At 54.1% G+C, this 27,729-nt stretch overlaps 2 protein-coding genes across 6 annotated transcripts in view; one reads left to right on the top strand and one right to left on the bottom strand.

Annotated features, from left to right (window-relative positions):
• Window positions 1–394: 394 nt before the first annotated feature.
• Window positions 395–19,600, bottom strand: COMT (catechol-O-methyltransferase). Its single transcript, XM_036874910.1, has 5 exons — window positions 19,474–19,600; window positions 5,775–6,116; window positions 4,864–5,057; window positions 4,484–4,615; window positions 395–1,131 (listed from the first exon to the last, which is right to left on the bottom strand). Exons 2-5 carry the CDS (start codon window positions 6,061–6,063, stop codon window positions 931–933), a joined length of 816 nt encoding a protein of 271 aa, XP_036730805.1. The 5' UTR covers window positions 6,064–6,116; window positions 19,474–19,600; the 3' UTR covers window positions 395–930.
• TXNRD2 (thioredoxin reductase 2) overlaps window positions 19,482–27,729 on the top strand; it is a 35,263-nt gene continuing 27,015 nt past the window's right edge. For 3 of the 5 annotated variants that reach the window (XM_036874906.1, XM_036874904.1, XM_036874907.1), the window contains exons 1-4: window positions 19,488–19,650; window positions 22,364–22,429; window positions 26,969–27,025; window positions 27,342–27,483. In XM_036874906.1, the coding sequence (XP_036730801.1) occupies window positions 19,572–19,650; window positions 22,364–22,429; window positions 26,969–27,025; window positions 27,342–27,483 (344 nt within the window). In that variant the 5' untranslated portion in view covers window positions 19,488–19,571. Of the gene's footprint in view, window positions 19,651–22,363; window positions 22,430–26,968; window positions 27,026–27,341; window positions 27,484–27,729 lie in introns of all 5 variants that reach the window. The other 2 variants (XM_036874909.1, XM_036874908.1) reach the window with 2 other exon arrangements.

Below are 27,729 nucleotides of genomic sequence, written 5' to 3'. Positions count from 1 at the left end.
AGTGGGACTGGGGACGGTGCTTCCCCTCAGAGCCACACACGGGCCCCAAAAGGCTGGGCACTGGACAGACCACATCTGGCACTGCTGCAGGGCCGTGTCCACCTTCCCCAGCACCTGCTTGGTCAGAGATGGACCTGCAGGCTGGCTGACTGCCTTGTTCTGGTTTCCCAGGTGGGGCACACCCCAGCCTGCAGACATCCCCATGGGGCTGTAACAGGTGCCCTCGGCCTGGCCACGGGAGCAGTACTGAGCAAGGCTGACCTCTGGCACTGCTGCGGCCAGTCTGCAATGTTAGCATCTGGCCAAGGGGAGCAGCTTGTGTTTGGTGCAAAGCTGAGGACACCAGGGGAAAGGAGCATCATCACAGTGGCTGAAAAGAAGCACTCAGTTCATCTCTTACCTAAATATTTAGATCTTTAATTTCTATTTTACTATCTTTTAAACATGATATTGGTATATAAGATTGTTAACAGATGATTTTAGTAAAGAAGTTGCATTACATTCTTAAAAAGTGAAAGAACTCAGAGGAGTCAGAAGTGTGGGGTGAGTTGTTGGTTATGGTGCCATCACTGTGGCATTGCTGCCACCTGGTGACGGCAGACTTCAAGGGCAGGCTCAGAAGCCTGACTGGAATGCTGGGGGGTGGGGGCGGGGGTGGGGGTGTGACACTGTCATGGACTCCACCTGCCTGAGCTGGCCTTTACAGTCAGATACTTTACAGATTTACTGCAGTGATTTTGCAAGGTGAGCTGGTCGCACTTGGGGTGGACCCACATGCAGGGGCCAGCACAGGCAGGCCTGGGCCTCGCAGGCCTTGATGGTGTTGCACTGAGGACAGACGCACACATAGCAGACATGGGGCAGCTGGGAGTAGGGCCACCACACCCTTCAGAATCCGGCTTGGCCAGGGAGCTGGGGCAGGGTGGGCGGTCAAGGCTGCGCAGGGCTGCCCGGGCCCTTGTAGACGACCTTCTCCAGGCCGTCCACCACCTGCGAGTACTCAAGGTACGAGCTGAAGTGCGTGCACTCGAAGCGGCTGCTCCCACGCACGTACTCCAGGAACTCTGGTGTCCCCGGGCAGATGACGTTGTCGGCCAGCAACACTGTCCCCTTCCGTAGCAGGCCACACTCCTGCAGGGACAGATGGACTGTTGGAGGAGGTGAGGGTGGCCTAACCTGGGGTCAGCCCTGCGCCAGCTCCTCACTGGCAGCGGCCACAGCAGGAAAGGGCTGTGCTGGGCAGGGGTCTCCTTGCTTCTCCTGCATCCTCAGTACAGCAGGTGCTTACTAAGCGCTAGCTGGAAGTGTGAGTGGAGGAGGTGACGGGGCCAGGATTGGGAAAGCCACAGTGGTGACTAAGGCCAGTGGGTCCCTTGGTCACCGGGTGCCAGGAACATGGGGCTCCTCCAGGTCAGAGATGCCTGGTGCCCAGTGTGTGGGCTGCTGTCAGCGGTCACTGGAGGTTCAATCCGGCCTGACCAGGGTGACTGTTGGGGGGCAGAGATGGGGCACACCTCCCCACCCACCCACAAGCCTGGCCCTCGGGTCCACTCTGTGGCACCCCATCTCCACCAGCGCCTGGGCCCTGGGCAGCTGGCCAGTGTTCTGGGCCTGGGCTCTGCAGAGGGAGGAGCGGCTGGACCTCCCGGGTCCCTCTGCAGTCTCTCTAAGCTGGGGGAGGAGATGCTTAGATTACATCAAAAATCAAAGAGGAAATACCTCGAGAGAAAATGTTTGCCTGGGGGAGGGGGTGAAGTGACGGCCCAGTTGTTCTGTTGGAAGCTCAGAGTTTTCTTTACATGATCATTAAATAAAAGTGAGAAAGAAAAAAAAAAAAGCAATCCCAAACGCAGAAAGCAAAATCAAGCAAGGGCCCCAGGCATGTCTTAAGTTGCCAGCGGGACCACAGGGACAGACGGGCACCCCCTGGTGACTTAGGAATGCGGGGTCCACTGTGCAGCCCTCGAGTCTCCCTGGTGGTGGCTGCCTCCCTTCCGGCCTGTGGGCTGAGGGGGAGGCCAAGGGCCCTCAGGCCAGAGTGGAAAACACAGCTGTGAGATCAGTGAGGCTGGGACAACCCATGAGCCAGAATTTGAACAAAGTACCTCTACTGAATCATGGAGCATTTCTCTTAGAAAAAGAAAAGGAACTTCCCAGCAATCTTGATGAGAAAGGGCAGCCTGGGAGCAGGCGCCCCCCCCCACCCCGCCTAGCCCCAGGAGGGCATCTCAGGTTTGGGCAGGAAATGCCCAAGGCGAGCTGGAGCTCGTGCTGAAGGACGCAGGTGGACAAGGTGGGCTCAACAAGTCAGGCGCTAAACGCACAAGTTAATCACGGAGGAGGGATGCAAAAGCCGGGCCGCCCGCCTGGCCCTGGAGAGTTCTGGCCAGAAGCCCACGTCCGAGTAAGGCTGTGTGCTGGCTGCAGGGAGGGAATGGCATTCAGAGGACCAGAGCCGGGTCCACTGTTCCCTGACCCTCCCTCCTTCCGCCCAGGGTGTAGGCTGGGCTGAGACTCCGGCCACCGTGTGGCTTCTGTCTGGCTCTGGCTCTGGGGGAAGCCAGCTGCCCTGCTGGGAGGACACCCAAGCAGCCTGTGGAGAGGCCCGAGCAATGGGGGACCACGGCCGCCTTGAAGCAGCTCCAGGTCTGAACTGCCACATTCCCTGCCAGCCCCTCACCCCAAACCAGGGGGAGCAGCCAGGCCCAAGCAGAGCCCAGCTGCAGGGCTTCAGAGCGCACGTTCCCAATTCACAACTTTTCTTCTTTTGAGATAATTACCAGCTTTGAACAAGCGGCACTGAGAAAACTATTAGTTTCCTAGTTACTAAGGGCAATATTTGCTGCTTTTCTATCAATGCAGGCCCTGTAATTATCACACACCCCAAAGCTGCTGAAACCTCCCCTCCCGGTGATGCAGGCCCAGCTGCTCAGTTGCCCAGATGTGCTCCCCGTGGCCGCCCCAGCTCTGGCCCGAGGGCCTCCGTGCCAGCCCCCCACTGCCACCCGTCTCGGCCAGCACAGGTCCCTGTGCAGCTCCTGGTCTGGGTCCCCTGCACCGCCACCCCTCCCCACTCCACGCAGCCAACAGGATCTTTCCAGAAGATAGGTCTAGCCTGCCCTCACCTGCCTGAAGCCCTCCTCTGTGCCCTGCCTGTGTGGTCAAGCCCTCCACACAGAGCCCTGGCCCACTGCCCCCATCCTGCCCAGTCCCAGACCATCCTGCACCCTCTCACACACCCCCAGCCAGGGCTGGTTCCTTCTCGCCATGTCCAGGCACCAGGCCCACCACACCCACGCCAACACCACTGGTGCAAGGTCCTGCCTGGCCCCAGCTATGGCTCAAGCAGCCGTGCCCCTGACGCCCACGGTCCCCCGGTGCCGGGCGATGCCCGGCCTGTGGGGGAGCTGAGGTGGGCGAGCAGGGGACTGACAACAAGGGTCAGCCCCATGTGGCTGCCGGGCTGGAGGCCGTGGTGGGGCGGAGCATCCCCAGCCGCTGTGTTCCCTTGGCCGCCCGGGAGGGACAAGGTCGTGGTCATCAATATTGAGCTCCACTCACCTGGGGGCGAGGCAGCCCCCTGGCTACCACGTGGTGCCGGAGGGGCAGCTGGCACTGAGGCTGGACAGCCTGGGGGTGGGCACGCGGGGGCGGGGGGCACAGGGGGCGTACAACAAGGAGCCTGGGGAGGAAGGTGGGCAGGAGACGCGTCTTTCCCTGGCCAGCACCTGCTACCCAGTCAGGAGAGCTGCGTGGTCACTAGGCTGCCTCCCTCTTGCCTCCCCGGCCCAAGCCCTTGCAGCCCCGGGTGTTCACCCCTCCCAGCCACCCTGGCACAGGCTACCCTGCGGGGATCCCCCTTCCTCCAGTCTCCACCCCCCCCAGGGCCCCGCACTCCCCTCCACGTCCTAACCGCAGGCAGGCTGGCCCAAGCCTCCCGGGCCCCCAGGACCGCCCTCGGCAGGGCCCATCCCAGCCAGGCAGGCGCGAGGCTCCTGTCAACTATGAATTGGCATTTTCCATTGGCACTTACCATCTACCTCTACAAGGATTAAATCATGTGCTGCTGCAGCTGCTGACTTTCAACACTCCCTGAAAGGAGTTCAGGTAGAGAGCTAAAATGAGGCACTCTGTGCTCTGGGAAAAACTGGCAGAACAGGTCTTCAGATAGAAATTTTCAGGAGAAGATTTTATGAGCCCAATTCTTGTATCTCCTTGTATCTAGAAAAACACTAAAATCCTTCACGGTGATGACTGCTCCTCGTGACTAGCAGAAACATTTGGCAAAAAAATATGCACTCGATTGCATGTACTCCCTCTTCACCAAAATCACATATATATTGACCTTCCCCCCTACCTCTTTGGAACAGTTTCTCAGAGCTATCGGGGGTGCTGTCTCCCAGGCTGCAGTCCTCATTTAGCCCCAAATAAAACTTAACTTGCTACTCTCACACTGTGCAATTTTTTTTAAGTCGACACTTACCTCCAGGAGGAGCGTGTCTGGCAGGTACCGGTCCTTCCAGTGATCGAGGAAGACCATGTCCACAATGTCCACGTCATATTTCTTCTTCAGCTGGGGGATGATGTCCTCGGATGCCCCGACGACAACCGTCACCTGGAACAAAAGACCCCCACCCGGACCCCTGAGTGTCCAAGGGCAGTGAGCTTGGGGCTTCTGGGAGACAGGTTCCCGCTCTGCCCCTCCCTCTGGGGGCCTTGGGAGTCTCCTGCTCTGTGGACCAGGGCTGCGGGCCAGCTGGGTAAACGTGGCCTTGAGCCGCTGGGGTGTGGCCCAGGCCCTTCATGCCCTCCTGGCCCCTGGAACCTGTGTCCACATCTGTCACCCTAGAAATGGTGCCGCACCCTGTCCTGCAGGCCTGCGAAGTCCACCATCTGCTGGGTGATGGCGGCGTAGTCAGGGTTAAGCTCAATGGTGAGCAGCCGGGCGCCGGGCGGCAGCAGGCGGGCCATTCGCACGGCCGAGTAGCCACAGTAGGCACCCAGCTCCAGCAGCACCGAGGGACGCTGCTCCCTCAACACGGCGTCCACGATCTGGCCTACGGAGGGGAGTGGGGTGAGCAGGCAGGGGGTGACCCACCCCAGTCCTGGCCCATCCCTTCCTGACTGAGCAGCAGCCCTTCCCAGTGCCTGGCCCCTCAGGCCTCTGCTTTTGCACTCACTGCTCCCTCTCTTTTCCACCCTTCTTCCCTGCCCCCAACTCGTCCTAACCCAGAGCTGCCCTCTGTGGAAGCCCCCAGACGTGACAGACGTGACAACCACTGTCCAGCCCCCACTCTGCCCCCAGGCTGCACTCAGAGCCTCCCCGGCTCCCTTGAGCTGGACACTGTCAGAAGGTCCAAGGGGGCTGCACAGTGGCTGTCATGTCTGTCCCCAGGGCCTGACTCCAGGGGGTGCAGTGCAGCACTTGCCTGTGCCCCAGGCTGGAGTCCAAAGGTCAGGAGGCAGCCCAAGGGGGGCCTGGTGCCTGTGCCTGGCAGAGTCCAAGGGTCTCCATACACCCTCAGACCCAGCCAGGACACCCAGGGACCCACTGCCCGCCCTGTGCTGACACCTGGCTCTGCCTGACGGCCTGCGAGTGCAGGGCCCACGTGGAGACTCTGCTGTTGCCTCTGACTGGCGTTGGCAAGGGGCCCCTTGAACAGCACCTCCTGGGGGGGTTTATCAAATGTCCCTCCCTCCCATGGGGACAGCGACATGGGCGTCGGGGCTCTGCACAGCCCCTGACCCTCGCCTGTGCCAGCCGCATCGCCCACCTTTCTTGTCGCCCACGTTCATAGCCCACTCCTTCTGTGAGCAGTAGGCGTCGATGGTGTCCAGCACGCTCTGCGGGTCCCCAGCCACCGCGTGCTGCAGCACATGGTGCAGAATGCGCTGCTCCTTGCTGTTGCCCATGAGGAGGTTGCGGACGGGGTGCAGGACAAGCTCGTTCCAGCCAATGATGAACAGGCCCCAGAGTCGCAAGGCCTGCAGCAGCCACAGCAGCGCCAGCAGCACCAGGCCAAGGGCGCCAGCTGCCAGCAGCAGGGGCGGGGCCTCCAGCATCCGTGATGGGGCAATGGGCTGGGCTCTACCCGGCCTTGCAGCCTGAAGGACTCCTGGGAGCACGTGGTCACCACGGTGTTAGTAATCTGCCCTCCTGGCTGACCCACGCTCTCAGTCTGGGGGTGCTGCCACTGCCCCCCTGGCCACCCCCCTGTGCTGATGGGGGTACAAGGTTCAAGAGGCCAGCCACGTGCCTGGTGGCCAGCTCCAGGTGAGCACAGCCACAGCCCCGCCCACCTGCAAACCACTTCCCACTGGGGCTGCGTCCCGGGTGGGGAGCGGGTGTGTCTGGCTTCCCCCAGCCCCGCGGCTTCCCAGGCAGCCCTGACAAGGGACACAGCTGGCCTGAGGCTTGTTTACACGGCACAGGGGAAGCCGGCCTCACGCATAGCCCCCTTGGGCACTCACACTCGGGACAGTCCAGGAGCTCATGTGGACCTGTGAGTTTCCAGAGAAGGACACAGGCAGCCCCCAAGTCAGGCACACAGGGCACAGCCCATTGGCTCTTCCCATAGGAGACGACCACACAGGGCCAGTCTGTCCCCTCTTCCCACTCGAGGAGGAAGGCCACCCTGCCACCCACACCACAGTGGGAGCGAGACAGGCCTCCCCTCGGCAGGCGACCCTTTGGGCAGGTAGCTGGGGTCCCAGTCAGATGAGGGGCCCGGGGCCCCTGAGACACGGCAAGGCTGAGCTGGCACAGAGCAGAGACCTTAAAATGGAAAAGGATGAAAGACAGAGGAAGGTGGGAAGCTTCCATCGGGGCTTGCGGTCATGCAGGGGTCATGCATAGGAAGGGGCCACACAGGACCCCGCTTCCCGAGAAGCTCCCATTGGGAAAGGCACATGGGAAAGCGGGCAGGCCAAGGATCTTGGAGGGGAGACCCCTCAAGGACAGCTCAGGGCTCCAAACCCCAATGCCCTGGACCACGAGGAGGGGGCCTGGTGGGCAGAGCAGGGATGAACAGGGGAGCATGGACACCCAGACGTCTGAGTGGTCTCGGGCCACATGGCCTATTTACACCAGGCACAGTGAGCACATGGTCAGCAGGTCAGAGTCTTCACACACAAAGGCCCAGGTGGTGCCCACGCCCTGCTCTCCTACTCCCAAGCCACTGACCAGACCTGCCTCCTCAGACGGCTCCGCCCCCCACGCCCCTCCTCTGAGCTCAGCAGCAAAGCAGATGGAATTTGTGCGGGGTTCTCCTGCCTTTAAGCAGGAACCATAACCTGAAGGTGACCAGAGTCCTGGCACATGGGCCCCTCCCGGAGGCCGGCCTGGCCCTCAAGTGAGAGCAGAGAGGCAGTGAGACGTAGCCTGGAGTGTCCCCCAGTCCGGGACACCAGGGACGGCCTTCCTGGTTTCCCTGGTCCTGGCACTGCCCTGCAGGCTAAGGAGGCACATGCCCCACGGGGCAGGACGCACCACCACCAAGGAGGCAGGTAGGGGAAGCACAGGGAAGGCGCCGTGGGTTAAGGCACAGCGCTTTCTTCCAGGGACGGGTGACAGGACTCAACAAGGAGGGGCCGAGTGGCCTGAAGTGACCAGAACTGCCCACTGTGCTCCTTTCTGAGAGCTTAGGAGCCCCTAACCACACCTGTGCTGCTTTATGTATCACGACTATCTTCACTAGCAGTGGTGAGATGTTGGGTCATTTTGATTTATTCTCTGGGTTGATGAAAAAAAACTAATAAATGTTACACATAAATATCAAAAATAAGAAGGAATATTCCGGGGACTTCCCTGGTGGCTCAGTGATTAAGAATCTGCCTGCCAATGCAGGGGACACGGGTTCGAGCCCTGGTCTGGGAAGATCCCACATGCCGTGGAGCAACTAAGCCCGTGCGCCACAACTACCGAGCCTGCGCTCTAGAGCCCGCGAGCCACAACTACTGAGCCCGCGTGCCACAACTACTGAACCCCGCGTGCCTAGAGCCTGTGCTCCGCAACAAGAGAAGCCACCGCGATGAGAAGCCCACGCACCGCAACGAAGAGTAGCCCCCACTTGCTGCATCTAGAGGAAGCCTGCGCCCAGCAACGAAGACCCAATGCAGCCAAGAATAAATAAATAAATACATACATACATTTATTAAAAAAAAAAAAAGAATAAAGCCACTGAAGGAAGCCACACTTGGAGGAAGCGCTTTAGGGCCGTGGAGAACCCTCTGTGGGGAAACAAAGCATGGGGGGCTCCTCTTGTTTCAGGTCTTCGTACCCAAGTGCCTTCTGCTCTGCCCTTCCAAAGAGCCATGGTGAGGTCACTCGGTATACCCAGCAGTGGCCTTGGGACCCTAGGATCCCAACGCCCTGCTTGGCTCTGGGCCCAGGGTGGGAGATAAAGAGCCCCAGTTACCCTGACAGGAGGACAAAGAGGCTGTTGGCCAGAAGGTAAGAGCCGATGACCGAGGGGCACCCTTGAACCCTCTGTTTCTGTGTGTCCTAAACACGCCATGATGGAAAGGTTTTAAGGGGCTTGCAAAGTGCACTTTCCAAACATGGTTCCCGACCGCAGTGAGGGGAAGGGGCAAAGCTCTGTGCAGGATGCTGTGTCCTGTTCCCGGTGGCTCTCGCCTCAGGACAGGGGCAGTCCTGGGAGAGGCTGCCGCGGAGATCCGGTTTTGCTGAGGAGGCTGGACCGTCATGAGGCCTCCACAGGTGACACATTTAGCATCATGATAGCAAGAGGGAAGTTGAGGGAGACACAGATAAATGAAAAGACATCCCATGTCCACGGACTGGAGACTTGACATTTTCAGGATGTAAACAGTGCCCAGCGTGACCCTCAGATACAATGCCACTCTCACCAAAAAAGTCCAATAGCATTTTTGCAGAAATAGAAAAATCCATCCTAAAAGTCATATGGAATCTCAAGGGACCTACAATAGCCAAAACAATCTTGGAAAAGAACAAAGTTGGAGAACTCACACTTCCTAATTGCAAAACTTACTGCAAAGCTACAGTAATTAACACACTGTGGTACAGACACATAAAACAAAGGGACAGAACTGAGAGGCTGGAAACAAACCCTCACGTCTATGATCAAATGATTGTTTTACAAGCTGCCAGGACCATTCCATAGGAAAGGTTCTGGGACAACTAGAGTTCCACCTGTGAAAGAATGAACTTGGACCATTACCTCACACCATATACAAAACTAACTCAAAATGCATCCAAAACCTAATTTTAAGAGATAAAACCATAAAACTCGTAGAAGAAAACGTAAGAGTAAATCTTCATGACCTTGAATTTGGCAATGGATTCTTTGATATGACACCAAAACCACAGGCAACAAAAGAAAAATAGAATTTCATTAAAATTAAAAACTTTGTGCATCAAAGGACACTATCTAGAGAGCAAAGGACAACCCAGGGGATGGGAGAAAATATTTGCAAACCACATATCTGATGAGGGTTTAAAATCCTGAATATATATAAGAATTCCTACAACTCAAAGACAACAACCCAGTTAGAAAATGGGCAAAGGACATGAATAGACATTTCTCTAAAGAAGATACACCGGGCTTCCCCGGTGGCGCAGTGGTTGGGGGTCTGCCTGCCAATGCAGGGGACACGGGTTCGAGCCCTGGTCTGGGAAGATCCCACATGCCGCGCAGCAACTGGGCCCGTGAGCCACAGTTACTGAGCCTGCGCGTCTGGAGCCTGTGCTCTGCAACAAGAGAGGCCGCGATAATGAGAGGCCCGCGCACCGCGATGAAGAGTGGCCCCCGCTTGCCGCAACTGGAGAAGGCCCTCGCACAGAAACGAAGACCCAACACAGCCATAAATTAAAAAAAAAAAAAAAAAAAAAGAAGATACACCAACAACCAATAAGCACACGAAAAGGTGCCCAACATCACTAGTCACTAAGGAAATGTAGATCAAAGCCACAAGGTACAACTTCACACCAATTAGGATGACTTCCCCCAAAAAAGGGAACATAATGAGTGTTGGCGGGGATGTGGAGAAATCAGAAACTCGTGCATGGCTGATGGGAACGTAAGACGGAGCAGCTGCTGTGGAAAAAAGCTGGTGGTTCCTCAAAATGTTAAATATAGAGTCACCATATGACCCAGCAATTCCACTTCTGGGAGTGGACCCAAGAGAACTAGGAGCAGGGACTTGAACCTGCACTTGTCCACCCATGTTCTGAGCAATGTGAGTCACAGCAGCCGAGGGACGAACGAATAGAAATAGACGAACGGACAAAGTGTGGTCTATCTGCACACTGCGGCATCACTTGGCTATTAAGATGAATGCAGCCCTGATTCACATCCCACAAGGAAGGAAGTGCTGACACCCTGCTACATCACGGATGGACCTAGAGGACATTATGCTCAATGATATAAGCCAGACACAAGAGGATAAATACTGAATGTTTCCACTCATATGAAATACCTACAAGAAGCAAATCCACAGAGACAGAAAGCAGAACAGAAGTTGCCAGGGGCTGAGGAGGAGGAGGGTAATTACTGCTGAATGGGGACAGAGCTTCTGCCTGGGATGATGAGAAAGTGCTGAAAATAGCGGCAATGGTTACACAACTATGTGAATGCACTTAATGCCACCTAACTGTACACTTAGAAATGGTTAAAATGGTAAATTTTAACTTATGTTTTACTACAGTAAAAACAGTGGAAAACCAAGAAAACAAGCCACCCTGTTTCTGGTCCTCCCTATTCCAAAAAGAAAAAGGGACATACCACTCCCCACTAGGAAGCAGGATCCAGAAAGACCAGCCCAGCTCCCAGTCTCTCTGTCCTCTGGCCGCCTGCCCCCTGAGACTGGGTGCCTGGGGGCAGCCTGCTGCCTGCCCCACAGTGCACACTCACCCCCTTCTGGGAGGAGGGGAAGGCCTTCTTGTCCTGAGCTTCCTCTGACACCTCCGGTGTATGTATGTACCCTGCATCCATCTCCCCAGAGACAGCATGTGGACCTGGGTGAGGGACAGGCCCTCTTTCCCCAAACCACCACAGCAACAGCCCACCCCGCAAACCTTCCTTATTATAAGCCCGTTATTTTTATGGCTGCATTGGGTCTTTGTTGCTGCTCACGGGCTTTCTCTAGTTGTGGAGAGCGGGGGCTACTCTTCGTTGTGGTGTGCGGGCTTCTCATTGGGTGGTTTCTCTTGTTGCGGAGCACCGGCTCTAGGCGCACAGGCTCAGTAGTTCTGGCGCACGGGCTTAGTTGCTCCGCGGCATGTGGGGTCTTCCCGCACCAGGGCTCGAACCCGTGTCCCCTGCATTGGCAGGCGGATTCTTAACCACTGCACCACCAGGGAAGTCCCAAGCCCGTTCTTAAGTGTTCTCCCTGCAACCCTCAAACCACGCCCTCTCTCATCTCCTATCACCACTTATCCTCCTGGAGATAATCCCCCCAAGGGCCCAATGGAGATGCTGGCCAGGGCCCTGGCCCCCCTCAGGCCCAGGTGGGGACTGGCAATCAGGGCACAGACACCCAGAGCCATGGGATCTTCAGTCCCGGGGTTCCGAGGCTAGTCTGAAAAGTCCATCAAGACACTGGGAATGCCTCTGGCCCCTCTGCAAAGAGCTGAATCTGCTGTGGCGCCTGGGTGGCCCTCCCCCTGTCTGGAGAGCAGCGGACGCCTGGGCCTCAGCCACACTCGTGGGGAAGCCGGGGGAGGGCCAGACGGCACTTGTGTGGGGGCTCCAGGAGCCACACAAGGCCGGCCAGCCTCCCAGAGAAAGGGCTTGAGGGGCGCAGCGTCCCCAGAGGGCAGGCCTCAGAGCACAGGCAACAGTTGGGGGCAAAAGTGTGTGGGTTGGCCAGGGTCCTTGTGAAGGGGGTCCAGGGGCTGGCTGACCGAGCTGGGGGTCTGCCGGGGACACGCAAAGCTGTGCCCTCAGGCACTGCCCGTGTGCACCCCGTGCACAGGAGGCCCAGGGACCATAGGCTCATCTCCCTTCCCTGTGATTCTGGCTCCAGACAAACGTCCGCAGACCACAGTGAGTAGAGGTGTTGCCCCTGAAGCAGGGGGCAGGGGAAGGCTAGGGCACCTCCTGGGCTGGAGTCCCTCCTGGCCCTTGGGGGCCACTCTGCTCCTCCCTGGGGACTCCCTGCAGCCCCGCTGACGGAGCAGTACTCGGGCTGCCTCTGCCCACTTCCTCCTGGTTGGCATAGCATCCTTGCTAAGGATAAGGTGGTCTTGGGTGGCTCCCCTTCCCACTCCCTCCTCCCCCAGCCCCTGCCTCCTCTGTCCTCTGTCCCTTCCCGGCCTTTCCCCTACCCCCAGCCCCTAAAATCCCCCAGCCCCTGAAACCTTGGGCCCTGCCCCACTGGGGGCTCTCAAGGGACTCAGGGACCCCCGAAAGCAACCACTTGAGGCTGAAAAGGAAAAAAAAATGAATTGGAAACATTTAGTCTACGCCTCCCTAAGATTATATACCAGGGAAGAAAAAATCTTAAAGGTGTCCCCACAGATGCTGGTGGGAAGCTTTAAGGCCTCATATGTAACAGGTAATTAACCTGCCCCACCTGCCACAACATGGTTCGGATAAAAATATAAAACGAAGCAAAGACAAGGTCTAACTCTTATATAAACTAGTGAGTTTTATATAATTGTATTTATGCCTGACACATAGCTAAAAATTTTTTTTAAAGAAAACCATCTCTGTTTGCATCTGTCTGTATGTTTATGTAAGATCGTATGTTTATATATATATATATATATATATGATATTTCCCTACCTCCAGACGGTATTACCAAATCAGGTTATAAAATTCCTTAAAGGAGTTCTATCGTAATTGGCTTGGAGAGGAACAAGCACTTACGTAAATTAAATCTTCCTAAACCTCCCGAAATATAAGAACCAACTCAACTGTTTTTCAAGTTCCTGTAATTTGGTAAATCTTTGCTAAATAAAACTAGTTTAATATTGTTCATTTCATAAAACAGGTGTATCTTTAGAGTTGTCAACATTAAACATAGTGCAAATATACATTTTTATTCTACTTGGTTTACTAGTCAAATAGCTAATATTTTATACACTAGACATTTAAGATTTTACACATAAGTTTGATTTTAATCAAATCCAGTCACTATTCTGACACACTTTATTTCAATAATAATTGTGTTTTATAATGTGTCTGCCTAAAAACAGTTTCCAAAATCTTTTTGGTAATTTGCAACCTTAGAGTTATGCCAAGTTGTTAAATAACAGATATTCATTGAATATCTAAATAATTTCTAAATAAGATAAGGTGCTGAGGATTTCCCAGGTGGCTCAGTGGTTAAGAATCCGCCTGCCAATGCAGGGGACACGGGTTCGAGCCCTGGTCCAGGAAGATCCCACATGCCACGCAGCGACTAAGCCTGTGCACCACAACTCCTGAAGCCCACAGTCCTAGAGCCTGTGCTCAGCAACAAGGGAAGCCACCGCAACGAGAAGCCCACGCACCGACAACGAAGAGTCGCCCCCACTCACCACAACTAGAGGAAGCCTGCACACAGCAACGAAGACCCAATGCAGCCAAAAATAATTAATTAATCAATCAATCAATTAATTAAAAAAGATAAAGTGCTGAAACATTCATTATTAGGCATAAGTTTAAGTTTATATACTTTTGGCTTCTCATGTTTATATGCTACAAAGAAGCTAAAGACATTTGGGTGTGTTAATAAACATATTCTTGCCACAGTCAAACAATTTGTACTGTCAAAAGCATCTACCTTACAGATTACGAGATGTTATATTCATAAAATTTGCTAATCTGCTACAGAATACTGGGATATGACAGACAATTTGCAATTGCCTACTTCCTAGTTTTCCCTGTAAAATAAAGGTTGCTACTGGTTAAAAATTATAATCAATGTGTGAGAATAAAACTACTACTAGATACAAAGCAAAGGGAAACAACTTGGTACACAAAGTAGGATGTGTTCTTATGTGAAAAGTATGCAGAGAATGTAGGATGTGTTTTTGTTAGGGAAGGAAAGTTGTTTTGTCCTCAAGTAAAATAAAAAAGAGGGAAACAAACCTGAATGGACATAGAAAGTGGTGGAAGGTTTGTGGAAAAGGAATTTTGTGTTGTGAGGTTACAGCTGGCTAAGGTTAAATGGATTTGTATACAAAGTTTTCTTAAATGAGCTTTACCATCAATAGCATACTGATACAAAACTAGAGCTTGGTTTCCTCTCTGTTAAAATGAGATTTCTTGGATTATTGGTCTGCTTTTAATAAGAGATTGTAAAAGGTTTCTCTCTACCTTTGAATAATCTTCCTAGGAAACAAAGCTGTGTCTTAAAATAATTCCCTGTACCTCTCGTCGCCACTTGGGAGAACTGAGTGTCCCCCCTCGTCAAAAGCTCAGGTCTGCAGTCCTGTTTCCTCCTGTTCCTACTTGTGAGCTCCCGTATTGTCACTTGGTTAACGAAATAACTGAGTCTTGTTCTGCAGTGAGCTGGGATCCTATTTAATCAAGTGTTCAAACCTTCTGACATTTTGGACAACTCTGTCTTCCCAAAATCAATCCTAAATGAAGTCTTGGATCTCAAAATGGCTTTTTTCCAAGGGACCCCCAGAGGGTCCTTGGAAAATCTCAGTGGTTTGTACTTTTACCTTGTAAAAGAAGGGATGTTAAAAATAATTAGGTCTGGGGCTTCCCTACTGGCGCAGTGGTTGAGAGTCTGCCTGCCAATGCAGGGGACGCGGGTTCGAGCCCTGGTCTGGGAAGATCCCACAAGCAGCGGAGCAACTAGGCCCGTGAGCCACAATTACTGAGCCTGCGCGTCTGGCACCTGTGCTCCGAAATAAGAGAGGCTGCGATAATGAGAGACCCGCGCACCGCAATGAAGAGAGGCCCCCACTTGCCGTAACTAGAGCCCTCGCACAGAAACGAAGACCCAACACAGCCATAAATAAATAAATAAATAAATAAAAATTTATAAATAACAAGCTCAGAGAGAAACTGTATGATATGATTGATTTAAAAAATAATAATAATAATAATTAGGTCTGTCTGTTATGGTAAACTGCATGGGAAGCACTGTCAAATAAGAAGAGAATCTTAACTTTCCCTATGTTATATTTGTACCGGTAAACGTTATTAATATAAATATTTTAGAAATTTTGCTTGCTTTCCATATGTTCTGGTATAATGTTATCACTCATAATTATAGTTAATATTTAAAATGGTGTGTATGTTACAGAAACATCCAAATTGCCTTGTCAATTGTGTTTTTATAATGAACTCTCATCAGTTCTTTTTTTTTTTTAAATTTTTATTTTCGGCTGCATTGGGTCTTTGTTGCTGTGCTCGGGCTTTCTCTGGTTGCGGTGAGCGGGGGCTACTCTTCATTGCAGTGTGCGGGCTTCTCATTGTGGTGGCTTCTCTTGTTGCAGAGCACGGGCTCTAGGCGCGCGGGCTTCAGTAGGGCTTCAGTAGTTGTGGCACGCGGGCTCAGTAGTGGTGGCACATAAGCTCTAGAACGCAGGCTCAGTAGTTGTGGCGCACGGGCTTAGCTGCTCCGTGGCATGTGGGATCTTCCCGGACCAGGGCTCGAACCCATGTCCCCTGCATTGGCAGCCGGATTCTTACTGCACCACCAGGGAAGCCCCTCTCATCAGTTCTTTAACCACAGCCATTTTAAGTCTTTTGTCAGCTGCAGGTAACTTTGTTTCACTCTGATGCTTCTCCAAAGCATTTGCAATCAGCTACAGGCCAGGGGGCTTCATCCTCAACAAAAAGGGCCTGTCTCAGAGACCTGCGGAAGGACTGGGCAGGGACCTCGGGCAGCGCCATCCCTCTGGACTAAGGATCAGAACCCAGAACCCAGAACTCTAGTGGAGAAACCCACAGGCCCAGGAACTGCTCTCCCAAGATCAAGCAGAACGAAAACTAACTACATGACACAATGTTCATTGCAGCTCTATTTACAATAGCCAGGACATGGAAGCAACCTAAGTGTCCATCGACAGATGAATGGATAAAGAAGATGTGACACAGATATACAATGGAATATTACTCAGCCATAAAAAGAAACGAAATTGAGTTATTTGCAGTGAGGTGGATGGACCTAGAGTCTGTCATACAGAGTGAAGTAAGTCAGAAAGAGAGAAACAAATACCGTATGCTAACACATATATATGGAATCTAAAAAAAAAAAAAAATTGGTTCTGAAGAACCTAGGGGCAGGACAGGAATAAAGACGCAGACATAGAGAATGGACTTGGGGACGCGGGGAGTGGGAAGGGTAAGCTGGGACGAAGTGAGAGAGTGGCATGGACATATATACACTACCAAATGTAAAACAGATAGCTAGTGGGAAGCAGCCACATAGCACAGGGAGATCAGCTCGGTGCTCTGTGACCACCTAGAGGGGTGGGATAGGGAGGGTGGGAGGGAGATGCAAGAGGGAGGAGATATGGGGATGTATGTATATTTATAGCTGATTCACTTTGTTATAAAGCAGAAACTAACACACCATTGTGAAGCAATTATACTCCAATAAAGATGTTAAAAAAAAAAAAACTAACTACATGAGACTAAGTAAACTGACAAAGCATGATTATAATTTTTATGGCTTCTGTTTAGAATAGTTGGCTCTTTTCTTTTTTAAGAGTTATTTGTTTATTTTTTAAATTATTATTTATTTATTTGGTTGTGCCGGGTCCTAGTTGTGGCAGGCCAGCTCCTTAGTTGCAGCTCGAGGGATCCTTAGTTGCGGCTCACTGGCTCCTTAGTTGTGGCATGAAAACTCTTAGTTGCAGCATGCATGTGGGATCTAGTTCCCTGACCAGGGATCGAATGTGTGCCCCCTGCATTGGGAGCGCTGAGTCTTATTCACTGTACCACCAGGGAAGTCCCTTGTTGGCTCTTTAATGTCCCATTTTCTGGATATTAGAGAAAAAAAAAACTTTCCCTTTTCTCTTAAGCTATCTATGACTCATAACAATCTAGTAAGTTATACTTCTGTAAACAAAATTGAAGCATTTATGTTTTTCTCTGCACCTGATCCCTCCAAAAATCAGAAACTATTATTGAGTATCCTTGTTTTCATGGCAATATAGTTATTTGCATAGGTTTAATAAGACTCTGTCTTCTTTGTGATAGGACATAACTGAAAACGTTGCTTGTATTACCAAGGAATGTCATGTTTGAAAATGACGCATGGACTCAGCTATGACCAGACGGTTCTAAGGAACTGCAGTCACTTTATGGAACCAAGGCTTAAAAAGCCCTCTGGGAAAACCCAGGTTGGTGCTGGGCATCCAGGGTCCCCAGTCTCCCAGGGACCGAGGAAGGTTGCCTCCTGCAGGCCTAGGAGCTCTGGGATATTGGGGGAACCTTGAGCAGAGAGGAGTTCACTCGAGTCTACAGGTGAAGTCTGCTGGCACTTTCTTGACTTCCTAGCCTTGGAAGCTTTTAAATGTCCAATCTGAGATTCCCTGTAAAAAATTCCACGAGGCAAACTTTAAAAGGGCTGTGTGTCAACCATTATTCTTGCTGCACTTATGTAAAGAATCAGCCCAAATCTAGTGAGACCAGAGCTATTTTGTAAACAAGAATAATCTTACTTTATCTTTGATCAAAAATGGAAGTGACTACAGAGAGAAATTTTGTCTCAGTGGAGAAAATAATACACCTCGTGGGTCATCAGAGTCCAGTCCTGTCTGTTGCCTCTGAGGTTTTATTATCCACCTGTTCGCTGGACTGCACTGCCGGCTTACACATTTGTCAGCATTCACCAGATCCCCAGGCCTTTCCATTTCCTTCAATATCTGGTACACCTCTCCAAATATAAATTTTTCCCATTTTCCTCCCTCCCTCCTGGCGTGACTGCCCAGACCCATCCTGGGACTCAGGTGTCGTGTAGCTGCCTTTTTCCTCCAGGGTCTGAAAAAGCCCTGGAAGCTGAAGGCAGATAAGGTGGCAGGAACTTCAGAGAACCGGTCACCACCGCCCATCACATGTGGGCCACTGCGTGAGCCCACCGGAATGCCCACGTCTCCCGGGCTCTGCTCTGGACGGAAGTAGCCTTGCCTGCGACTCTGAGGTCTCCACGTCACCACAAACATTCACAGGCAAACCGGGAAATCTGGTGGACTGCCACCGCGGCCTCACTCCACCACCTAGAGACCTGAGAGCTCAACGTCTAAAATCTTCTCAACTGGACGGCCTCAGGACTCAAAACCCAGGTCTACTGTTGGCTCCGACCATTCACTAAGGAGAGGCTCCCTGACAGAACCCAGCCAGGCTCCTCTGAGCCCTCTTCTCCAAGAGGCCTCCTGTAAAGACTGGAACAAACACTGACTGCGTTTCTCAGCTAGAGGCCACTTCCCTACAATGCCCTGGCCCCCCACGGTGCCCGCTTGACAAGCTCATCGCTTCTAGCAACACCGCCCAGCTTCTGCAGGAGGGCAGGAGTCCAAATCCAGTTGGCAAGCTCAGGTGGGAGTCACATGGACCCATGCCTCTTCGCACTTTTTGTATTTTCCACTCCCTGAGTCTCGAGCCCCGAGGCCCCCTCACCCACACTTAAAAGGCCCAGTTGCCTCTGAGCAAGTCTGGAGGGTGCTGGGGTCTTTCCCCAACTGTGCAGTTACCAATGTTCTCTGTGTTTATCTGACCCACTCTCCTGGCAAGCCCCTCGGACCCCTCCAGGAGTGGAGGCAGCAGCGTGCAGAAATCCCACTGTTCAAAACTCAAAGGCTGGTCTGGGGCAGGTCGGGGCCCAGGCTTCCCCTTCCTGGTAGGGCCACCATTCCCACAAAAGGAAAGGCCCCAGGGCACCCCGGGGCCTGCCAGCGCTACCAGATGGCTGAGCCCCTCGCCCAGGCCCCCACAGTTCTCCCTCTCCGAGGACCCAAGGACAGTCAGACCCTGACTCTGCAACCCATTCCCATGGCCAAGCCCGCCCAGAAACCACCACACCTGGGGTCGGGGTCTCCAAGCCCTGTGGTGGCCTCTGTGCCCAAGTGGACTTTCTCTCTGCAGCACGACTCCCCCTTCCTCCACCAGCCTGGTGCCATCGCCCCCACCCATGTCAGAAGACCCCACCTCATGTCCAGAGAGCTCTCACCCCAGGTCCTGGGACCCCCACCCCCACCCCACTTAAGGTCTAGAGACTCCACCTCATGTCCGGAGACCCACTCCAGATCCGGGGACCTCGTCACCCTAGGTCCCGGGACCCCACCCCAGGTTGAAGCCCCCCTCCATGTCCGGAGACCCCACCCCAGATCCGGGGACCCCCCCATTTAGGGTCCGGAGACCCCACCTCACCTCCGGAGACCCACCCCATGTCCAGGGACATCCCCCGCCCAGGTCGGAGCCCCCGCCCCAGGGGGATCCCTCCACCCGGATCCGCCCCCAATTCGAGGCTCCTCGCCCCGGGTCGGAGCGCCTCTCCCCGTCCGGACCCCGCCGGGTGGGACCCTGGCCGCGCGCACCAACCTCTCGCGTCCCCGTCGGTCGTCGGCGCAGGCAGCGCGGCGGGCAGCCCGAGCCGGCCGAGGCCCCAGGCGGCGGCGGCGGCGGCGGCGGCGGCGGCGATGGCGGCCCTGAGGGGACCTGCCGGGCGCTTCCGGTGGCGCGTGCGGGCCGTGCCGGGCGGAGCGCGGGGCACTGCAGGTCTGCGGCGCGCGGGCGGGCGGGCGCGGGATCGGGGTTCGCGCGGGGAGGCGGGGTGAGGGCCGGAGGGGTCCGCGCCGGCGCACTTTCCCCGCGGGGAACAGCGCGGGGAGAGTGGCCGCCTCCCGATCCCCCGGCCCAGCATTACCTGTGGTCCCGACCGTGGTGACGGTGGCTCACCTCCCGAGGTCACCAGGTTTCGCGTCCTGCGCACCCCACTGGCCAGGCCTCCCACCTCCTCCCCAAGACCTCGTGGGCGCACACAGCAGGTGCTCAATAGATGCACGTGCAAGGAATCAAGGAGGGGACGCTGAGTCCGGCGGTCTGCGCTCTTTGGGTGCCATGGGGGAGCGGAGCACGCTCTGCTGGTCCTCCTGGAGCCGCCAAGGGTCATGGACCAAACCAGACAGCAATCCGATGACTGCGGGCACTGGGCCTGCTAGGGTCCTGAGCACCGGCTGGGCACACGGGGCAGGGGGTGGGGGTGGGGGTGATTCCCGGTTGGGGGGCTCCCCCAGAGCTGGCCACAGTGCCACCATATCTGCCACCGCAGTGTGGCCGGTTCCACGCATGACAACATGCTCCCCACCACATCCCTGCAGGGACCATCCCCCAGACCCTACCCCTGGACTGCCCCACAGGGAGTGAGTGCTGAGGTGCTGGAGCAGGGACAGGGGGAGGGCTCCTTCACGGATAGGGTGCTGTGGGAGGAAGATTGGCGGCCCTGGCCAGCTGTGTGCCACCCTGGCCTTGGGGAGCAGGGCTAGGTAGCCCCGCAGAGTCTGGGGAGGCGGTCACCAGCTCCTGAGGTGGGGACGGAGGGCTGCTCTTGGTGGCTTTGCTGGCCCCTGGGCCCCCCTTGCTGCACATGTCAGGCGGGACCTTCATGATTAAAGCCCTCAGCCCTCATGCTGCAGCTGCTGTGACAGCCCAGGCCGTGCAGGCTGGCAGGAGGCCATGCACCCAGAGTTCTGCCCCCACGCTCAAGGGCAAAAGGGGGACCCCCAGGGCCTGGGTGAGGAGGAGCCAATAGGGCCTGGGGACGGTGCCAACACCTAGTCAGCAGGGTCTGATTTTGAGCCTCAGCCTCCACTTCAGCCCCGGAGCTCCTGATAGGAACATGCCTGCCCCATCCAGGCATGGGGGGTGGCAGACATGGCCCCTGAACAGGAGCCAGAGTGACCACGATGCTGGTGTCACCTGTTCCCTAACCCCTGCTTCCAGGAAAGAGTGTGCAGGGGGGACAGCTGTGCAGATGCTCCCCCAGGTGGCTCCCGAGGTGGCCAGCGGCCTGTGGGTTCACGGGGGCCTCCACCTCCCCAGAACGCTGTTCCCGAGGCCTCGCCATCCTGGCGGGGCTCTGCTCTTTTCAGGCCCTGTACCAGCCGCTGTGTTCAGGGAGGAGCAGAAAATCAGAAGAGGGTGGGCTCAGGACACAGGGGCAGACACACCTTCCCGGCTGAGCCCCTGCATGCGGGGAAGGGAGCCAGGCTGTGAGGTGCCCCAGGGCACCCCATAGAGTGCACGGGTGTGTCCCCAGCTGACACCCTAAGGGCAGCACCCGCCCTGCCCGTCTTGGGGTCCTTCAGGGTCCTTCCTCCCCTACAGGCTACCCAGACCCCCCAGGTGTTTAAAGGCAGATTTCCTGCAGTGGAGCCTACAGAGGCCCCACGGAGGCCTCTGCCAAGTGCTTATCAGACAGAGAGGGCTGCTGGGCGTGCATGTGGGGAGAGCCCACCGCCAAAGATAAGCCCACAATCCACGCAGCCAGCTGCTCATGCTGCCCTCTGCCTGATAGAGTGGGGCTGCGGGGTGACACAGCCGGGACCCTGTAGTGGCGGCAGGAGGGATGGGCATCTGCCATGGAAGGTAGGGACATTCTCCTGGTCAGAGCCTCCCTGAGCAGCAGAGATGAGCAACTGGATGCAGCCCCTAGCTGCCTCGACCTCCCCGCCTACCTCCCCACGTCCTGATGATCTTCCGTTATTTCTTCCTCCCTCCACGGGGAGCGGGCCGGAGCCTGGTGCTGGGGGTCCCCAGCTCGGGGCTCTCACAGGTTGGCCACACCTAAGGACACACCTGCCCTTGCCGTCCCCCTGCTTCAGTTTTCTCTGGCCTGCCTTCCGTGCCAGCATTTACAGGAGACGGATAGCGGCTTCTGCAGGGAGGAAGGACTCCAGCGGCCTGTGTGCCGGGGGCAGGGGTGGAGGGTGCAAATGGCCTCCAAGGAACCCAGAGGCGTTTCAGAGCCGCTGTCCTGCCAGGCCCCGCCGGGCACTGTGAGAGGCCAGGCCGTGTTGCCCAACGCATGGGCCGCCCTTGTTCTCCCTCACTGGTGACAAAGGGTGACCTTTACAACGGAAAGACAGGTGGAGTCAAGACAAACGTTTTAATCCCGTGTCTGCTAGAACGTTGGGTGAAGTTGAGTTCAGGGCAGTCCTGCCAGTTCAATTACCTTCCTGATGTGGGGAGGTGGGGATTACACCTCCGCCAGCCTCACCTGCTTAGTCTCGGGATCTGGGCAGACAACATGCACCCCGTCATTGCTTCCTGCCTGCTGGGGGATGTGTGGTCACCCCATACCATCACAGGACGGGACTCCCATCCCCTAAAGTGGACCCTGTACCACATTGGAAACTGTGTGGCCTCCTGGGATTGCGCCCCAGGCTGCTCCTGGTCCTTCCTTCTCAACGTCTCCCCCTCACCTCTGCAGGGCGGCAATGCTATGACCTCCTGGTGATTGGCGGGGGATCCGGCGGCCTAGCCTGTGCCAAGGAAGGTACGTGTCCTGCGTCCTGCATCCCGCCAGCATGTCAGGGCCTCCAGGCTTCCGGGTCCCCTGGAGAGGGCAGTGGTGCTCTCCGGGCTGGGTGGGGATGCTCCTTAGCAGCCACAAGCTGAATGCATTGTCTCTGCAGTTGGCCTGCTCCTCCCCGCTACAACCCCAGGCAACCACTGATCTGCTTTCTCTCATTGTAGATTAGTTTGCATTTTCTAAAATTCTGTCTAAATGAAATCATGCTGTGTGTATTCTTACTTTCCGGGCTTCTCCACAAAGCACAATTATTTGGAGATTCATCTGTGTTGCTGTGTGTATCCAGAGTTCACGCCTTTTCATTACTGATAAGTATTCCACTGTATGTCTAGACCACGTTTGGTTGGTTCATTCGCCTGTGGATTGGGTTGTTTCCAGTTTTTGGCTGTTGTGAACAGTGCTGCTATGAACATTCGTGTGTGTGTGTATGTGTGTGTGTGTGTCTTTGTGTGGATGTGTGTTTTAAATCTCTTGGATAATCTCCTAAAAGTGGAACAGCTGGGTCATGTGGTGTATCTCTCATTTAGGTATTTTTTCATTTCTTTCAGCAATATTTTGTCATTTCAATATACAGGTCTTTCACATCTTATGTCAGATTTATCCCTAGTGTTTCATATTTTTAAAACAGCTTTACTGAGGTACAAGTCACACACCATACAGATCACTCATTTAAACTGCCTATTTCAGTGGATTTTATATTCACAGAATTGTGCAACCATCACCACCACCAATTTCAGAACATCTCATCACCCCCAGGTACTCTGTACCCACTGGTAGTCACCTGTCCCCCTCCCCTCCTCAGCACCAGGCTACCACTAGTTTCCTTTCCGCCTCTATGGACTGGCCTGTGTTCTGGATGTTTCATAGAAACGTGTGGTTTTGCTCTCACTCAGCATGATGTTTTTAGTGTTCATCTGTGATACAGTGTGTGTTAGTACTTCGTTCCTTTTTTAGGGCTGAATAGTGTGGATGAACCACATTTTGTTTATCCACTTGTCCGCTGGTGGATGTTTGGGTTATTTCTGCTTGGGGCAGTTATGAGTAATGCTGCTCTGAACATTCCTGCAGGTTTTGTATGGACGTGTGCTTTTATTTCCCTTGGGCAGATTCCCAGGAGTGGAATTGCTGGGTGATAGGGTAGCTCAAGGTTTAACCTTTTGAGGAGCTGCCAGACTATTTTCCAAAGTGTCTACACCATTTTATATTCCCACTAGGAAGTGTGGGGTTCAAATTTCTCCACATCCTCACCAACACCTGTTACTGTCTTTTCTATCGTAGCCCATCCTAAGTAGGTGGGAAGTAGGTGGTATCTCATTGTGGTTGACTTGTATTTCCCTCATGGTTAATGGAGCATCTTTTCATGTGTTTATTGGCCATTTCTGTATTTATGGAGAAATGTCTATTTAGAACCTTTGCCCATTTTTAAGTTGGGTTGTCTTTTCATTATTGAGTTATGAGAACACACACACACACATACACACACACGTATATTCTGGATATTAGATCCGTATCAGATGCATAATTCTCAATTACTTTCTCCCATCCTGGGGGTTATCTTGTCACTTTCTTGATGGTGTCCTTTTCAGCACAAAAGTGTTTAATTTTGATGAAGTCAGTTGATCTGTTGTTTCTTGTGCTTTTGGTGTCACATCCAAGAAACAGCATCACGATCCAAGGTCACAAAGACTTAGGCCTGTTTTCTTCTGAGAGCCTCACAGCTTCAGTTCTTACATTTAGGCCTTTGGTGCATTGTGGATTAACGTGCAGACGTGGTGAGGTTGTTGCCTCCGGGTTTGAGACATGCACCTTTCCATGTCACGGTCCCCCTTCAGGTGACACTCTCCCACCAGTCACGTTCCACGTCTACATGTTACAAACTCCACAGCACATTGTACAATTTTTGTTTAAACAGTGACCTTTTTTTTTATACTGATTTTTTTGGTTTGTTTTTATTTTTTATATATTTATTTATTTGGTTGCACTGGGTCTTAGTTGTGGCAGGAGGGCTCCTTAGTTGTGGCTCGCTGGCTCCCTAGTTGTGGCATGCAAACTCTTAGTTGCAGCATGCACGTGGGATCTAGTTCCCCGACCAGGGAACGAACCCGGGCCCCCCTGCATTGGGAACGCAGAGTCTTAACCACCGCGCCACCAAGGAAGTCCCTAAATAGTGACATTCGGAAGAGATTTCAGCGATAAGGAAAAAACTAACACATCTGCCCATGTGGTCGTCATTTCTGGGGCTTCCGTTCCTTTCTGTGGATCTGAATTTCCACCCGGCATCATTTTCCTCCTACTGGAAGGACGTCCGTGAATACTTCTTGTCGTGTGGCTCTAGGGGTTATAAATTCTTTCAGCTTTTGTGAGTCTGAAGACATCTTTACTCTGCCTTCATTTTAAAAAGATATTTTCTCTGCGTATAGAATTCAAGGGGACAGTACAGCCGGCCCTCTGTATCCACAGGCTCCACATTCACAGATTCAACCAACCACAGATCAAAAAAATGTTTTAAAAAAAATTCCAGAAAATTCCAAAAAGCAAAACTTGAACTTGCCACATACTGGCAACTATTTATCATTTACACTGTATTTACAACTACTTACGTAGTGTTAACATTGTGTTAGGTGTTATAATCTAGAGATGATTTAAGGTAAAGTTTACTGCAGATGCTGCACCGTTTTCTATAAGGGACTTGAGCATCTGGCTGCTCCGGGTTGTCCCAGAGCTCATGAGAGCTCTTTCCATTGTGGATAGTTTCTATTCCTGTTTTCAAATTCACTAATAAAAGAGTGTGCGATGTCTACTTGACCATGAACCCCACTCGGTGCAGTATTCATCTCTACGGTTCAACTTGGGTCCTTTTTTCTATCTTTCATGTTACTTCTTGACTTTTTGAACATGTGGAATACAGTTAAAACACCTGTTTTACTTTTTTTTCCACTAATTCTGATGTTGGTGTCAGTTCTTGGTCAGTTTCCATTGACTATTTTTCCCTTTAAGGGCTGTATTTTCCTGCTTCTTTGCGTGCCTGGTGATTTTTGTTTGAGCGCCAGACACTTTGGACTTTACCTTGCTGGTTTCTGGATATTTTTATATTCCTAGAAATATTTCTGAGCATGTTCTGGGATGTAGCTACAGACAGTTTGATCTTTTTGAGTCTTCTGCTTAAGATTTGTTAGGCGCTCTGGCACTGTGCCCGGTCTAGGGCTAATTATTCTCAACTGCTGAGGCATGACCTTCCTAATGCTCACCCAGTGCTCCAGGAGTTAACGTTTCTCCAGGCTGGCTTCTGGGAGCAGCACTGTCCCGGCCTTAGGTACTTTCCCCTCTCTCTCCTCTCTGTCCTCTGTCCTAGGAACTCTCAGGCCAGGAGCCTGCTGGACCTTCCTGGGTCCCCTCTGTGCTGTGTCCTGCAGACTCTCTGGTCGCGGGGCTCACCTCGTCCCTTTCCTGTCTCTCAGAGATCGCTGGCCTTTGTTTTCGTTTATTCAGTTTCTTGAAACCATTATTTCGTGTATTTTGTCAGGATTTTTGGTTATTTTGAGCAGGAGGCTAACTCTGGTCCCTGTTGCTCCATCCTGATCAGACCTGGGAGCCAGGCATTGGTATGTCTGAGGTGTCCCCTTGGCCAGAGACTTTAAATCAAGCACTGGGATCCCATCTTAATTCAGTTGAATGAAATGGTTTTGTTAATGAAGGCTTCTAAAATTTGGTTCTAATCTTGGTAGCTGGTAGCCATGAATCAAGCATGTTCTGTAGTGTTTCAAACACTCGTGGGCTCGTGACATACAAGTGGGGCGTGCCCTCGGGGCCGTCACAGCCAGGGACCAGGGCTGGCTGATGCAGTGTCACAGGCGAGCCAGCGGGAAGCCCGTGATTAGTCCTGGCCTCAGAACCTGGGGCTTGTGGCTGGGGGAGCATGCTGACAGCTGGGGGCTCTAGGCAGGGGTGCAGTTGAGGGAGGCCAGGGAGGGGGCTCCAGGCAGGGGTGCAGTTTGGAGCCCTGGTCTTGGGGCCTGGCTGACCTGGACCTGCCATTTGACCTCCGAGCTGCCATTTCCTCACCCTGAGAGGAGGCAGCAAACGTCCACCTAGGGGCTCTGACCAGGGTAGACCGAGGGCCATCCCACATGGTGTCTGGGGAAGAGAGGAGTGAGGGAGGGCCTGGGGAGCGAGCCGGGGGCCTCCCTGTGATGCCTCCAGGGAGTGTGCTTGGGGTGGGCCCTGGGCATGTGCTGGACCTGCAACCAGGTTGGGGGGGGGGGGTGCGGCCCAGCACTGCTGTGGTGGGTGGTGCAGAGCCTGTGGTCAGGAAAAGGTCGGGGTGCCCATCTAGGGGCAGCATAGCTGGGGGCAGAGGCAGTGGGAGACCCGGCTGCATAGCTCATGGGCGGCTGCTGGCCCGGTCCTTCCCCAACCTCCTCTGGGCCTTGTGGGCTTCTGGGGTCCCCGACCCTGAATCAGTCCCTGGTTGTACTCACCTGCCTGCTTCTCTGGTCCTTCCAGCCGCTCAGCTGGGGAAGAAGGTGGCCGTGGTGGACTACGTGGAGCCTTCCCCCCGAGGTAGGCAGCCCCTGCCGGGAGCCGTGTGTCCTGGGGAAAGGTGTGGGGGGGTCACATACAGAGGGTGGCTGAGCCCTGGACTGCTGCCCAGTCTCCGGACGGCGTCCTGCTTCTCGGGGAAGCTGCCATCACTGTAGGTTCCTCATCCTCCTCATTTAAACCAAGTCTGAATGCAACTGCAGCCGACGCGTCCACACGGCAGGTTCACCTGGGCCGCGTTGGAGTTAAAGCAACTAAAAGGAATTGGAAACAGCTGTAGAGCAGGGCTGGCCTGGCTCACCTGAACCCGGTCTGTGTGCTCTTCCCACCTCCCCAGGTACCCGGTGGGGCCTTGGTGGCACCTGCGTGAACGTCGGCTGCATCCCCAAGAAGCTGATGCACCAGGCGGCGCTGCTAGGGGGCATGATCCACGACGCCCCCCACTACGGCTGGAAGGTGGCTCAGCCCCTGCACGACTGGTGAGGGCGTGTGGGGGACGGCCGATCCCATCAGCGTCACAGGAGCTGCGGGCGCGATTCTCACCCGGGAGCACCTCTGGGCCCCCAGCAGTGGGCAAAGTCTGGAGACGTTTTTGGTGATCTCCACAGTGGGGGCTGCACATCCCCTGGGTGGAGCCTGGGACGCTGCCACTTGCCCCACGGCGCCCAGGACACCCCTGGAAGGACGCTCGGCCCAAAGGCTGCAGTGCTTCAGGCCTGGCGGGT

The sequence above is a fragment of the Balaenoptera musculus genome, chromosome 14, assembly GCF_009873245.2.
Source record: "Balaenoptera musculus isolate JJ_BM4_2016_0621 chromosome 14, mBalMus1.pri.v3, whole genome shotgun sequence".
NCBI lineage: Eukaryota > Metazoa > Chordata > Mammalia > Artiodactyla > Balaenopteridae > Balaenoptera > Balaenoptera musculus.
This window is presented reverse-complemented; position numbering and strand designations above follow the sequence as displayed.